At 64.6% G+C, this 14,511-nt stretch overlaps 2 protein-coding genes across 5 annotated transcripts in view; both read right to left on the bottom strand.

Moving 5' to 3' along the window:
• The window catches only part of RNF213 (ring finger protein 213), a 62,273-nt gene extending 61,267 nt beyond the window's left edge, over positions 1 to 1,006 (bottom strand). For both annotated transcript variants that reach the window (XM_019482935.2, XM_019482936.2), the window contains exon 1: positions 845 to 1,006. The gene's annotated coding sequence lies outside the window, so the exon portion shown is untranslated. The remainder of the gene's footprint in view (positions 1 to 844) is intronic.
• Positions 1,007 to 5,331: 4,325 nt separating this feature from the next.
• SLC26A11 (solute carrier family 26 member 11) lies at positions 5,332 to 14,456 on the bottom strand. Of its 3 annotated transcripts, none has more exons than XM_019482933.2 (16): positions 13,890 to 14,456; positions 12,883 to 13,075; positions 12,603 to 12,688; positions 11,603 to 11,682; positions 10,790 to 10,932; positions 10,215 to 10,390; positions 9,828 to 9,900; positions 9,314 to 9,364; positions 9,031 to 9,091; positions 8,742 to 8,797; positions 8,401 to 8,541; positions 7,627 to 7,754; positions 7,106 to 7,205; positions 6,596 to 6,732; positions 6,017 to 6,089; positions 5,332 to 5,609 (listed from the first exon to the last, which is right to left on the bottom strand). In XM_019482933.2, the coding sequence occupies exons 1-16, from the start codon at positions 14,073 to 14,075 to the stop codon at positions 5,524 to 5,526; spliced, it is 1,770 nt and encodes a 589-aa protein (XP_019338478.2). In that variant the 5' UTR covers positions 14,076 to 14,456; the 3' UTR covers positions 5,332 to 5,523. The 3 variants fall into 3 exon arrangements, with proteins under 3 accessions (XP_019338478.2, XP_019338479.2, XP_014453494.3); XM_019482934.2 differs by having other exon boundaries at positions 5,332 to 5,606; XM_014598008.3 differs by having other exon boundaries at positions 6,596 to 6,729.
• Between the last annotated feature and the right edge of the window lie 55 nt (positions 14,457 to 14,511).

The following is a 14,511-nucleotide window of genomic DNA, read 5'->3' as shown; positions in this document are numbered from 1 at the left end:
CCAGCATGCACCCCCGCCGGGGGCAATGCCCCCCTAAATGCACCCCCCCGCCCGGGGCAATGCCCCCCGCCCCCCAGCATGCACCCCCGCCGGGGGCAATGCCCCCCTAAATGCACCCCCCCGCCGGGGGCAATGCCCCCCGCCCCCCAGCATACACCCCCGCCGGGGGCAATGCCCCCCTAAATGCACCCCCCCGCCCGGGGCAATGCCCCCCGCCCCCCAGCATGCGCCCCCGCCCGGGGCAATGCCCCCCTAAATGCACCCCCCCGCCCGGGGCAATGCCCCCCGCCCCCCAGCATACACCCCCGCCGTGGGCAATGCCCCCCTAAATGCACCCCCCCGCCCGGGGCAATGCCCCCCGCCCCCCAGCATGCACCCCCGCCGGGGGCAATGCCCCCCTAAATGCACCCCCCCGCCCGGGGCAATGCCCCCCGCCCCCCAGCATGCACCCCCGCCGGGGGCAATGCCCCCCGCCCCCCAGCATACACCCCCGCCGGGGGCAATGCCCCCCTAAATGCACCCCCCCGCCCGGGGCAATGCCCCCCGCCCCCCAGCATGCGCCCCCGCCCGGGGCAATGCCCCCCTGCATGCACACCCCCGCCGGGGGCAATGCCCCCCGCCCCCCAGCATGCACACCCCCGCCCGGGGCAATGCCCCCCTGCCCCCCTGCATGCACCCCCCCGCCCGGGGCAATGCCCCCCCGCCCCCCTGCATGCACCCCCCCGCCCGGGGCAATGCCCCCCTGCATGCTCGCAGCCGTGCCGGGGGCTGCAATGCAGTGCCCCCCGCGCGGGGCAGTGCCCCCCAGCCGGCCGGGGGCTGCCGTGCAACGCCCCGCACGCACCGGCCGGAGCGCGGGTGCCCTGGTCGCGGTGCCGGTCCCGACTCTGCCGCCGCCGCCCGGCCCCGCTTCAGTTTCGGTTTCCGCGGCAGCGGGAGGTTTCTCGTTGCCCGCGTCACGGCGGGCGGGGCGGGGCGGGGCGAGGCGGGCCCGGGCCCAGGACCCACCCCCCCCCGCGGGGGAGTGCGGCCGGGCGCCGGGAGCCAGCGTTTTATTCTCATTCGCATTAGGCCCGTCTCCAGCCCGGGGCGGGGCGGGGCGGGGCGGGGCGCCTGGCCGGAGCTGCTCAGCCCGCCCAGCCTGCGCCCCTGGCCAGCCCCGGGGGGGGCGGGGGGGCCAGCAGTCAATTTGGGGGCTTCACTGCTTTGACCTACAAGCGAGTCGGGCATTTGCGCCACGCCGCCACGAAAGTCTCTTCGCGCAGCATGGATAACACAGATATTCCATGTCGCTCATTTGTATTTAGATAACACGTGTGGCCCCGGCGGCCGCCCGGCTTGCCCGCCCCCAAGGCGAAGGCCTGCCCCGATAACACTCGCTCTTGCGCGAGAAAAGGGCCGCGACGCGATGAGGCAGCATCGCGGGGCCCAGGCGCTGCGCTGCCCCGCCCCGCCCCGCGCATCCCCATCCGCCGAGCCCCGCAGGCCTCTGCCCTTCGGCCAAGCTTTATCAGCACAAGCTGCGCTTCCCGACCCCTCTCGCTCAGGCGAAGCGCCCCCGCCCCGGGCTGTAACAGAAATAACCCGCAGAAGTGCCAGGGCGGTTGGAGGGCCAGGGCTGGGGCAGCCCGCTCCTTGCCACGGGCCACGCAAGACAGAGGCATTGGCGGTGCAAAGGGCCGCGCTTGCAGGAGCAGGCCCGCGAGGAGAGGCGAGGAAGCTTGGTCTCGCCGCGGCCCCGCTCTCGGAAGCTGCCTCCTTACCTCTCGGCTCGGACTTGACTTCGAGGCTCCGGCGCCCGTCACTTTGGGGGAGAAGCCGGAGCTTTCTCTTATCCCCTCCAGGGAGCTCAAGGCCCTTTGCTCCATCTGGAGAGCAGGCTCGCAGGGGAGATGGCCGGCCGGCAGGGACTGGCTTGGGGCAGCCTCTGGCTGCAAAGTCAGCGCAGCTGCTCCAGGCAGGCCCCGGGGCCCAGGTCCGGCCCTACAGCCTGGCTCCAAATCTCTCCTCCAGGTGGGCAGAGCTGTCCCAAAACCCCTCTCCAAATACCCGGTCGACAGACTGCTTTCAGTTTCATTTCTCGCTCTGGGCCCCAGTCCCTGCTGCTAGCCCCAGCTGGAAACTGGGAACGGCTGAGCCTGGCAGCACTGTGACTCACGCAGGGTTACTGTTCGGGCACAGGCTTCTCCCTCCCTCGCAAACAAGCCCTCCTGCCGAGCCAGTTTATAACCACGGCTTCACAAAGTCGTTCTGCCGCCTCCTCTCCTGCCAGGCACCCCGTGCCCCTGCGAGCCGAGGCTGGCACGGAGGCAGTCTGGCCTGGGGAGACGGCAGCAGGCACTGCCTCTCCCCCTGGTTTAAAGACTTTCTCACAAGGCGGCGAGGAGGCTTGGAGCAGGCAGGGCGTCCTGCTGGGACCGAACTCGGCGTGCACAGTACAGCGGGCTTCACGGTCCGGAGCCGGGCGGCCGCCACATCCTTCCTCTCCGCTGCATCCCCCGTCCAGTGCCCCGTAGCGGGCCAGTAGGGGGCGCTCCTGCGTTGAGCCGCCCACCTCCCTGCGCCGACCACCGTCCAGGCTCCGAGTGCCTCCCTGGGGTGCCTCCCGTCCGGCCGACCCCTTCCCTGGAGCACACCCGCTAGCCTGGGGTCCCACTGCCACCATCCACGGCTCTGGACTCACTTCTGGCTCTGCGCACCTTGGAGAACACAGGCCTGATCGTCCAATGGGTCCTAGACCCAATACAGGCACTCGGGGCACTTCCCCAAGTCAGGGGCTGATTAGGAAAGTCTTCCTTAGTCCACCCACCTACGGGGCCTCCTTGGCATAATGTAGACCCACCCCTCAATACGTCTCCCACACCGGTCACAAGGAGAACTTTATTGATGACAGGGGTAGGACGGAAACAGGGTAAAAGGTAGAGCAGTATCATGGGAATATCAGAGGGATCCCATAGAGCAAACCAGGGTGGCTGAGGTAGCCTTTTGATCTCGCATCTGAGTTACTGAAGCTAAATATCTAGTGGGATCTTGAGCAGCTTACTCACTCGCATCGTCCAGAGGTGGCTGGAGTTTCCTCTGGAGGCAGGGCACTCCTGGAGCATGCGGTGATGAGGAGAGAGCCCGGTTCAGATGGTGAAGCTCTTCTCCCAGGTTCAGATTCACCTGGATGACCGCTTGGCTAATGGCTCCTTCTTCCTGGCCCGGGCCTTTTTATCCCCTCTCTGACCTCAGCAGCCCGGTCCAATCGAAGCTGCCAGTGCTGGCCACAAGCCGACCAATCTCCCCAGCATCCCTGCCTACCTGGGCAGGTGAGCGGGGCTTTCCCCTGCCCCCCACCCCCTCCCCAGGTGACCAGAGCATCCCCCACCTCCCAGGCGCCAGGCTTTTGTCATGCAGACAAGGTGGGAGATCCCCGCCCTGAGGGATTCAACACCAGCCTCTCACCCTGGCACAGACAGGTCTCTGGAGAGGGGCACCGACCATGGCATTTCTGCCACACTTCCCCCCCCCCCACCTTTATAAGCTCAGACACAGGGCCTCCACACGTGGTGGTAGAGGTCGGATCCGAATACCCTGCTATGTTTGAGGCATAATTTGGGGAAAGGAATCGAGTCACTGAAATCCCTTGAGCAAACAATTTCTAATTTGGCAACGGGTCGACTGGATAGTGTAGAGAGGCAGGATGGCGGACGAGTATGTCCGGATGACCGTGCCTGAACTGAAAGAACTGGCAAAAGAGAGAGGCCTTCATGTGAAGAAAGGGCTAAAGAAGGAAGAGCTGGTTAAACCCTTGTGCACCAGCGAGTCAGGACAAGCGTCAGCTTCATGCTCGACAACTGAGTCCGACCCGGAAACACACTCCCACTCAGCAAGTCCGGAGGCTGCCGAGAGATCCCTCTCCAAGGGGGAGCGGCAGAGACTCCATGAGCTGGAGCTGAAGAGGATGGAGTTAAAAAGGCTGGAGCTGGAGGCCCAGCGCGAGAGGGAACAACGACAGCTAGAAGTGAAAAGGATGGAGATGGAGCTGGAGGCAAAAAGGCTGGAGCTGGAGGAGAGAAAGCTGGAGGCTCAGCTCCGTCTGCAGACCAACGGGGGAAACGCGAGCACCCCGCAAGTGTCCGGGGAACCCCCCAAACTGGACATCTCCACCTTCGCTCGCTACCGAGAGGGAGACGATCCCGCGGTGTTCCTAAGCAACTTCGAAAGACAAGCCCAGCGGTGCAAGGTGCCGGAGGAAAAGCTCATGATGTACTTGTCGGCTCTGGTAGAGGGTGACATGGCGGTGGTCCTGAGCAGCCTGCCCTCAGACACAGCTGATGACTATAATGCCTTCAAAGCTGCCGTGTCTAAAACGTTCAAGTTAGGACCGGACTATTTTCAGAAAAAATTCTGGAATATGCGCCCACAACCCGGGAAGTCATTGACTGATTATGTGGCCCTGCTGGAGGACACGTGCATTAAATGGTTAGCCGAAGCCAAGGCTGACACTGTAGAAAAGGCACGCCAGCTCCTGGTGCTGGAACAATTCTATTACTGCTGTCCGAGAGAGGTTAGGACCCTGGTCAGGGACAGGGACCCCAAAGATGCTCTCGAGGCCGCTGAGATTGCAGACCGACTGTTGCTAAACCGTGAGAGGCCTCCCTACTCTGGGAAGGAGCAAAAAGGGGTCCAAAGAGGGGGGAAGGGAGGGCCAGGTCAAAAAGGGGAAAGAGGGCCACCTCCTGCCGAGCACATGGCGGCCCCAGATTTGGGCAAACCACCCAATTGGGAAAGGAGAGGGTGCTATAACTGCGGGGAGCAGGGCCACATCAAGCCCAACTGCCCGAAGCTAAGCAATAGACCCCGGCCCACCACACAGGCGAAGTGCATGCAGAGATGTGGTGTGCGGGGGATCGACAACAAAGAGCAAAGACGACCCCAGAGACCTGCGCACGGTGCCCAAAGGCCACCTCCACCCGTCTGCCCGCCAGCTCGCTCCCAGGAGTCCCCTTCCTTGTCCACAACGTGCCAGCGCCCTCGCCGAGCCCTCCGGATGAGTGGTGGCCATGCCAGAGCACCCCAGACTTGCTGCCCCTCGTGCCAGGTCTCAATGTGGACCAACCTCAACCTACAGGCAGGCGGCAGGGCTGGCGTCTCCAAGCCTTCTTCCCGCAAGGAGCTTTGCACGATTCTCAGGCATCGTCCCCTCCATCCCGCAAAGGAGGGGGATGCTAAAGTGCGCACCGGGCAATGCCTCCGCGCTGCCCCCAGGCAGAGCTAAGCCCCCCAGCCCCAGCTAGTGCCAGGCTCTCGGTGCCTCCTAGAACAGAGAAACAAGAGAGCCGCAGCCAGGTGAGATGAGTTTTCTTCCCGTCGCGTGTAGTGTTGCCTAGAGGAGCGTTCCCTCCCCTCCAGCTGTGTTGCCTGGAAGTGCCCCAGGAGCAGACCGGGAGCGCTGGCACGCATCCTTCTTCCAGAGACACCCAAAGCAGCCCTGGGTGGGAGCGGGGGGCAGATGGCGGGATGGCCAGAGCCATGTTCTCACTGGATGAGCCCTGGCGTCGGCAGCATGGTCTCGTCGGCATCATGGAAGAGGACCCGATTGCTGCCCTGCAGCTCCTGCTCTGCTGGAGACATGGGTGAGGTGGGTCCGGGGAGGAGAGGAGAGGAGGAAGGAGGGGAGAACAGGCGATGCTGAAAGTCAAGGGCTGGCTCAGCTGGGCTTAGCCCTGCACGGGAGGTCTCTTAGGCCGGTGCAGGGCCCCAGAGCCTCGCAAAGCCATGCGCCTGCGCGCCTGCACGCTCAGGAAGGGCTCCACTTAGGGGCCTCTCCCAGCCCCAGTCGGCAGCAGCTCCTGGCCCAAGTGCTTGGGGCACTTCTTTGGAGGCCGCTGCTCCGTACTGGACCGTGCACAGTCAAGCAGGAGCCAAGGCTGGCACACAGACAGGTCCCAGGAAGACCACAGCAGATGTCTTAGCAGGTATTGAGCCAAGGCACTGTCCCTACCCCGGTCAGGACCCTGGCCTTGCTCACCTGCCTCCTCCAGGCTGGGGAAATGCTGAAATCCTTCCAGGTTCGCAGACAGCAAGACACGGAGAACATGAGGCTGGGGGCAGAGGGCAGAGGGGTGTCACGGCATCCCGCTTCCAGCACTTGGAGCCTGCCAGGGCCCCCAAATGGCTCGTTCTGAAGGATGGGCCATGCCAAACCCACCCTTAAAACTCGACCGCAGGACGGCGAGAGCTGCAGCCCCCACCCCATACGCACACCTGGTGCAGCCCGGTGACCCCCAGGCCCCGCGGCCACAGCAGAAGAGGGACAGCGCAGCATCCCCTATCTCAACTGCAGCCATGGAGAGGGCTGGCCCAAGCCCCCATGCTCCCCCCAGCCCGCTGGGGCCTGTCCTCTCCACACGTGGCGGCACCGTGGCAAGGACAAGGCTCAGGTGCTCAGTACGCTGCAGCTGCAGCCCCCCCAACAGAAACAAGTGGAGCTGCGCCTCTCTGCCATGCCCATGCTATTGCAGATCACGGCACAGCCTGAGGGGCAGCATGCGTGTAGCGGTGCCCCCCAGACTGGCCAGCTGACGCTGCTGCCCACGGCCACACGCACCTGCAGGCTGCAGAAGACGAGGGAGATGCCCTTCTTGAGCAACTCCTGCAGCAGGTCCGCCAGCCCCCGCACGACCGTGTAGTCGATGCTGCTGACGTGTGCGCAGTCCAGGACGACGCAGCGCGCCGGTGACCCTGCTGGGAGAGCATCACGTGGGCGCCTCGCAGCAAGCCCAGCAGCACCTGGAGTGGCCTTACGGGCAGGAGGCACAGGGATGAGCTTGGCAGCAGCATCCCCTCACTCGTGCAAGGGGTTGGGACATTGGAACAGAAGAAGGGGACCTGAGGTCCCTTGTAGACCGACATCCTGAGGTCTGTGCCTTCATAGCCTCGCTGTAGGCAGGAGGGTTTCTGGGGGGTGGTTAGGAGACAGCAGCATCCCCAGGCATTGGCCTGCAAGGGTAGCATGAATTGGGCCATGTGTGGAGGGACGGTGGGATCGTCCTGTGGTGTTTCTAGGATCTGCCAAACCCCAGTGGCAGGCTGCCAGCCCTGGCACAGCGCCCCGTACCTGCCAGCGCCCGTTGGTGCACGGCCTCCCGGAGGTGCTCGACAGCTGGGAAGTGCAGGCCGCTCGCAGGCTGCAGGAGAAGCACCCCCTGCTCGGAGACCTGCAGAAGAGAGAGCAGAAGAGGGGGCTGGAACGTGCCCAGGACCCCGTGATGGCCTCTGTTCCCCCTCCTATCCTGGAGAGAAAAGGGCATACGGTCACAAGCCTCTATGCCTTGCTTTGTAGGGGCAGACAGTGGAGCCTTCACCCCATGTCCCACCTCACATCATCTCCTACCCCGCAGCTGCGTGCACTGAGAGCGTGTCGGCGGTGCTGAGAGGGCACCCACCCCGCTCGGAGCTGCGTGGGCTTATCCCTCCCTCCTGTCCTCATGGCCCCACATCCGACTGGAGACGGTGATACGGAGGAAGGCTGCAGGAGCAACATTAGAGGCACCGCAATGCATCCAGCCACCGCTCCGGGGGGAGAGACCTGCACAGACGAAAAAGCCCTCCTGATGCTGCAGGAGGCCTGAACCGAACCTCTATTGGGGGCCTGGCAATGGTGTAGAGCAGGAGGATCCCCGAGACCAGGATGCCAGCCACGATGCCGTATTGCACCTCCCAGAAGCACAGCACGAAGGTCACGCACAGCGGCACGAGGTCGAGCTCTGGAAGACAGACGCCAGGTGCTGCCCCACGCTGCCCTCGCACCTGGGCTGACGCAGCTGCAGCACCTGGGGCGGGAGGAGAAGCCCCTGGTCTCTATTCAGGGGTGCAGATGGTTCAGGGTCTGGTGCTGGAATAAGCCTTCTGGCTTCAATCCCGAGCAGACCACTGATGCACCGGGGTTGCAGGGAGGGCAGGCTGGGGAAAAGGTCTAGTCTCTGGAGGAAAGCAGCAGGCCAGCATCCCCGAGAGACAGCGTGACAGAAGTGCTGGGGCTTCCATGGTGCCAGGATGGGGCAACATCCCCTCTTGGCCTGGGGCACCCCAGCAGCCTGGGGGCCCGGCAGGGTGCAGAGCACACGGGTGTGAGCAGGCACCGCTCCAGTGTGGCGCTTGGGCACAGGACTGTCACGCCCAGGACTGTTCTCTGCAGCTCCTGCACCGGCAGCTCCCACGAGAGTCACGAGAAGATGCTTGCATCCAGCTGCATGTGCACGAAGACGTGTGCAGTCAACCCGACGAACGCCCTCGACCAAAGCAGGGCCCGTCCCCACCGCCCTAGACCCAGCGTGGGGCACCGAGCTGAGGCAGGGAGGGCAGTGGGCCAGACCCAGGCAAGTGCGTGTCGCTGGTGGCTCGTGCCCCTACTTTTAACACGCCACAGTGTCCTGAAGATCCCGGCGTCGAACATGGGAGCCACGGCCCCGATGATGACGGCAGCCAGCGCCGCCTTGGGAATGTAGTAGAAGGAGGAGGTCAGGTAGGCCAGGGAGAGCAGGACCAAGGTCCCTGCGGGGACAAGGCACGTGATGAGACACGGGCATGCTGGCACCAACCCACTGGGCACGGCCTCCCCAGCCCCAGCCATTACAACCTCCCCTCGACCCCATGCATGGGGCCCCAACGCAGGACTCACTAACAGCCAAGGGGCTGCCCATCCAGGCCCAGGGCATGGGGATGAGGGGCGCAAGGGCAGCGCCAGCACCCACCTGTGACCAGCCCCCCGGCTGGGGTGCACACACCAGACTGTGCATTCACCGCAGTCCTGGGATGCAAAGCACGTGCACTGTTACAGGCTGAAGGGAAGGAGGCACCAACCGCCCAGCAGAAGCAAACCCTCAGTGGCTGGGAGCAGGGGAAATGCAGCCGACTCAGCCCCATGCGCCCCGCACGGGCCAGCCCGGGCTCCCCTGCCCCAGTACCAGAGACCCTGCCGTGGCCCCTTCCACCCCAAGCAACGAGTTGCTCAGCCGGGCCCTTCTCACAGGGGCTACTCACCGCCCAAAGCTGCCCGTGACCGGGTAGGATGAGACGAAGGAGCCCAGGAGGTTGGTGCAGCCTGGGGGAGACGGAGGGAAGAGGAGGGGTGTTGAGTGGTGCAGTCACCGGATGGGATGCTGCCCGGGGGGACAGGGTGAGCCAGTCTCCCTCAACCCCTTCCCGGACTCCTGCCACCCCCAGGGAGCAAACAGACGGGTGGGGGCAGGACCCCAACCCCCTGGCTGGGTCTCTGGAGCGGCCCCACAGCCCATCCTGGCTCCCCTGCGGGCCGCGCTCTTACCCATGGCCAGCAGCTCCTGATTGGGGTCGATTCTGTAGCTATTCTGCGAGGCTGGAAGGAGAAAGGAGTGACGGGGAGGCATTGCCTCGGTACCCCACAGCTGCCCCTGGCCACGAATCCCACCCAGGGCCTGCACAACAACCTCGGTGCCCGGGCAAGCAGGGTGCATGGAGGAGTAAGAAAGCCATTGGTGGGGGGGGAGGGAAACCTAGGGCTGCCCAAAACACAGACCCTGCTGGGCCTCTTCACCCACGTCCCCTGGGCAGGAGACCCCCCCACCCCGACACAGATGCAGACTGTGCAGCAGCCAGGGCTGGACAGACCCGGGGAGAGCCCCTCTCCTCCACCCAGATACACAGAAACTGCCCTCCTGGGGCAGCAGGTGAGAAGGAGGAGGGAAATGCCCAGTGTTCCCAGTAAAGGAGGGAAATGCAAGCGTTGTCCCGTGTGCAGAGGCCCCAGACCCTCCTCCCCGGGACCACCAAGACCCCACGGGAGCCTGGCACAGCCCTACCGAAGGACTTGGCGATTGCGATGGTCTCCAGCAGGCCCATGAGTGGCACCACGGCCAGCCCAGCTCCCAGGTCCTGGGCAAGGGAAGGAAGAGGTGTGAGAGCAGGGAGTGCCCAGGTGAGGATGCCCACCCCCCGTCATGTCCCTGAGCAGCAGGGAGAGCCGACCGCATGCCAGGGTCTCGCATAGGGCAGTGCAAGCGGAGCTGCTGGCAGCATTCCCAAGGCTCCACCAGTCCCCAGATACAGGGGGGTCCCGTAAGGGGGCGAGACCCCCACTCCTATATGGATTTCTGCCTCTCCCTGCTGCAAAGGTGCAGCACGACAGGAGCACACCTAGGACGAGCCCACCCCCCTCCAGCCCCACCTCAGCCCCCCGCTTCACCCACCTGAACCATCTGGCCAAAGGGGACGGTGCCGTTGGCTGTGACCTTGGAGAAAGGAGGTGGCTGGAAGGGAGGCAGCCCCTTGGGCGTCTCCCCGGTGAGCACGAAGGGCTGGGAGCCTGTCACCTGGAACGAGTAGGCAACCAGGCCAGCAAACAGGACCACGAGGGCGTTGCGGGCTACAGCAGGGAGGAAGCGAGCAGAGTGAAGGCATCGTGCCATGCCCGCAGCACCCACAGGCTGCTGGGGGGCTCAGAGAGATGTGCATTGGCAGCTCATCCTAGCCCGGGAGGCGATGCCCTCCAAGCACAGGTCCCAGGGGTCTCTGCTCCGGCAGGGGCAGGTACCGATGGTCCAGGCAGGGCCATCTCATGCCAGGGCCCCAAGCAGCCGTCCTCTTACAACAGCTCATGGTCCCTGGGTGAGACCCAGGCCTGTCAGGGAAAGGTCCCAGCCCCATCGCTCTTCCCGGAGCCCCCGGACCCCAGGGCTGTGCACACCACCTCCTCCCTCCGTTGGCCCGGAGCAGCCCCAGCCCCGCGGCACGTTGGTGCAGGGCACGTGCAAACCCAGCCGACCTGTCGCCACGGCCCAGACGATCAGATGACCCATCCTGACCAGCAGCGGCTCCATCTGGTAGCCCCGGGGGACGTGGCCCTTCATGCACCTGAGCCCCGTGAGCACGACCAGGCAAGCCAGCCCCAGGGTGGCATCCCCGACCCTACAAACAGCTCGGATCAGTGCCCAGCCTGGGAGCCCTTGCACCCATCACAGCTGCAAGGGCTTCTCCCTGCTGAGAAGGGGGAACCCCCCGAGGCCCCACTGCGAGCAGTGGAGATGTCCTGACAGCGAGCAGACCCGCTCTCTGGGCTCACGCTCCAGCTGGAAAGACACGGGAGCTTCCCCCACTGACGAGAGAAGGCTCCTTCCAGCTAACGAGGGCAAAGGGACAGGTATAGCAGGAGCCACTGCCAACTGGAGCCATCCCAAGGCAAACCGCTCCTGTCCTCGATTCAACCTCCCGCTGCCCCGGAGAGGTGCCTGTGCCCCTGGTCCCACGGGCACAGAGCAAACCTTGTACCTGCTCGCCCCGGGCTTGCGACCATAGCGGGGCGATACGAGCAGCTGAGCTCAGAGCCACGGGCTCAGAGCAATGGGAAATAATTTGACTCCATCCCTCCCTTTTGGGCAGTTGGGGCATTGAGCCCATTTCCTGTCTGGTCCAACTGGCTGCAGAGAGCACGAGCCCTGCGCGAGCACGGGGCAGAGTCCGGAGGAATTAGCTCCCCAGGGTGAGAGGATGCCCCGGCCTTCCTGGGTGCTGAGAGCTTTCCAGGCGTGCTCCCTGCTCTGAGGGGCTTTGCTGGAAGGGACGGACAAGGGTCGCTGACCTGGTCTCCCCGATGCGCCGGAAAGTCTCATACACCTGCAGGAAGAACTGCCGTGGGATGCCGCGCAGCCCCAGGATGTTCTGTGCAAAGGAGCAGAGCCCCGTGACTGCCCAGCACCGCACCGCGGGCCCTGCCACCTGCTCCTCACGGTGCTGCCATCAGGCTGCAAGCCCCGGACGGGGACTTTTCTCCTGGCCCTTGCCCTCTCCCAGTGCCACCCAGCCCCAGGGTTCAGAGGGGAACCAGCTCGCAGGCCCCGACCCCCATGCCCCTGGAGCCTGGCTGGCAAAGCCCTCCCCACTAATGGTCATTGAATCCAAGGCAGGTCATTTAACCCACCCCCAGACTCCCCACGCCTCATCTATCACAGGAACAGGACAGCGATGAGGCCCATGGAGCTCCGCGGTTCCTACTGCACGTAGCACCGGTTGCAACCACGTGACATGAGCTGCCGTCTCTGTTTTCTAGCCCTGCGTCTCTGATTACGGTCAACCACAAAGGAAACGCTCCCTTCCCGCCTCACCCAGCATTGCGCAAAACCACCCCAGGCACCAGGGAACTGGCCCAGCTGCCTGCCAGTCCAACCTCGCAGCCAATCCCAGTGCCTCAGAGCAAATCACACCCCACCACAGGCGAGCGGCAATCAGACAGAGGCATCATTTGCTGAGAGTTTTGGTGAATGTCCAGGCACAACCTCTCTCCTTGCTCCTGCCAGAGGGGACGGGCTATTTCCAAGGGGAGCAGGTCCAGCTGCACAGTCAGGCTACAAGACCCGATCCAGCAGTGTGCATGGAAGTGCTCTCCTCGTTCACCCACAGATCAGCAGGACCGGCAGCACGCGCAGCGCGGAGGATGGAGACAGCCTGGCGCTCAGGGGCACCAGCAGTGGGGCAGGCTGGCAGTGCCACATTGCGTGCATGCTCCGAGGATGATTTTGCATGGCTGCCCGAGGGCTCCTAGGCAAATTAAACCAAAGAAACAGCCACAGCAAAAGGCCTACCTTGACCTGGCTGAAGCTAATGGCGACTGAAGCAGCTGACGTAAAGCCTGTAATGACGGGGTAGGAAATGAAGTCCAGCAGGAAACCTGTAACGGATGCAGATGGGTGCAGTGAGCAGGTCTCAGGCACAGAATGCAGCACGCCCACACATGCACGCGCAGAGCAAAGCTTTGCAAGCCGTAGCTAGACAGCACAGACATGGGGGAAGCGTGTCGCTTGAACAGAATAACAAAATGCATTGCGTGGAAATGGTGGCAGAGCGGGGGCTGCCGCGTCTCACCCAGGTGCAGGAGGCCCATGGCTAGCTGGATGCAGCCCGAGAGGAAGGCGAGCAGGGTGGCGTAGGCAGGGTCGTGGAAGGCGTACGAAGAGACCAGCAGCGACATAATGGCCGTGGGGCCCAGCGTCACATCTTTGGAGGTGCCCAGGAGGCAGTAAACGAAGCAGCCCACGAAGGAGGAATAGAGACCGTACTGTGCGAGGACAAAGAGAGCATTCAGCCCTGCCAGGGCCCGGGCTGGCAGACGCTTCTGCCATGGAGGCGTCCCAGGGCCCTCGCTGCTCGGCACGAGATCAACGGACAGAGCGTGGTCGGCTGCAAGCCGTTCCTCACTACAGTGTCCGTAAGGTATAGGTCTTATATGCCTTACGGATATGCCTTGAATATCTGCCTTCACCTACCAGAGGAAAACTCATGCACCCGTTACAATACATGCACCTCCAGAATGGCGCTCCCGTGCGAGGCATCGCCTCTGCACAGGCGCTCTCAGAAACACCTCCAGGAAGGTACAAGCCGTCAGGCTCCAACCTCGACCCCCCGGGCACCTGGGACCTGCTGCGACCATGGTGTTACCACTCCATGGGTGACCAGCCAGCCGGTCCTAGGCAGGCGCTGTGCCCCTGCAGCGAAGGGCACCCCTTGCAAACGCTGAGGACGCCGGGGGGGTGCACGGCATCCTCACCTGGCAGCACTGACCTAACTCCGGAAGTGGGAAGGCCCTCTGTGACGGCAGCATGGCAGGCAAGAAGCCTGTGGCATCATTACAAACACGTAATAATACTACTACCGGGATAACCACTGTGCCACGGGGGCCTCGGCCCTGCTGTGCTGGAAGCGAGAGGTGCTGTCCACAGGGCAAGCAAACTGCTTGCGCTTGGAGCGCTTGAGTCCGAAGCTGGGCACATTTCCCCGCCACGAGCGGGGTCCCTGCCCGAGGAAGGAGGGAGCGGGACTCAGCCCTGTTGGTCTCCCCGAGACGACTCCGTGCCTACAACCGCGCTGCTCACCTGGGCTGGCAGGCCGGCCACCTCGGCGTAGGCCAGGGCTTGCAGCACGACGGTCAGGCCCACGGTCACGCCGGCGACGAGGTCGAGCTGCAGCCACCGCAGAGAGTAGCGGGGAAGCCACCCCAGCACAGGCAGCCTCCTCCGCAGCGCGCCGGAGGAGCAGCATCGCCCAGCCGGCCTGGGCATGGCGGGTCCGCGGGCAGCACCCTCCGGGCTCAGCGGGGTCCCTCCCGGGCACCTCGGGGGGCGCGGGGACCAGCGGTGCGAGGTGCGCCCAGCACTGCCATGGCCTCGCTGGCTCTCGCCTGGCACGGAGGTGGGAGCCTCAGCCTACCTGGGCACGGCTGCCAGGAGCGCGCGGGGAGATCCACCTCGGGGCGTGCTGCAAATACATGGAGCCACTTATGCAGCAGTGCGGGTGCGTGTGCGTGTGCCGTCCTGAGCCAGCCACGAAGCAGGTGAGGACACCCCCCGGGACGGGTTCAGGCCGGGGGTCCCCGTCCCCCCCCACGGCCCGGTGCAAGCTGCGGGGGCCGGGGCAGCAAAGCCAAGTCGGCTCCTTCTTGCCCGGCCGGTCGCTGGGTCCGTCCTTCCCTCCCTCCCGGCCCGGCCCCGCTCCCAT

This window comes from Alligator mississippiensis, chromosome 8 (genome assembly GCF_030867095.1).
Source record: "Alligator mississippiensis isolate rAllMis1 chromosome 8, rAllMis1, whole genome shotgun sequence".
In the NCBI taxonomy this organism is placed as follows: Eukaryota; Metazoa; Chordata; order Crocodylia; family Alligatoridae; genus Alligator; species Alligator mississippiensis.
The sequence above is the reverse complement of the archived record's forward strand: the minus strand, read 5'-3'. Positions and strand labels throughout refer to the sequence as shown.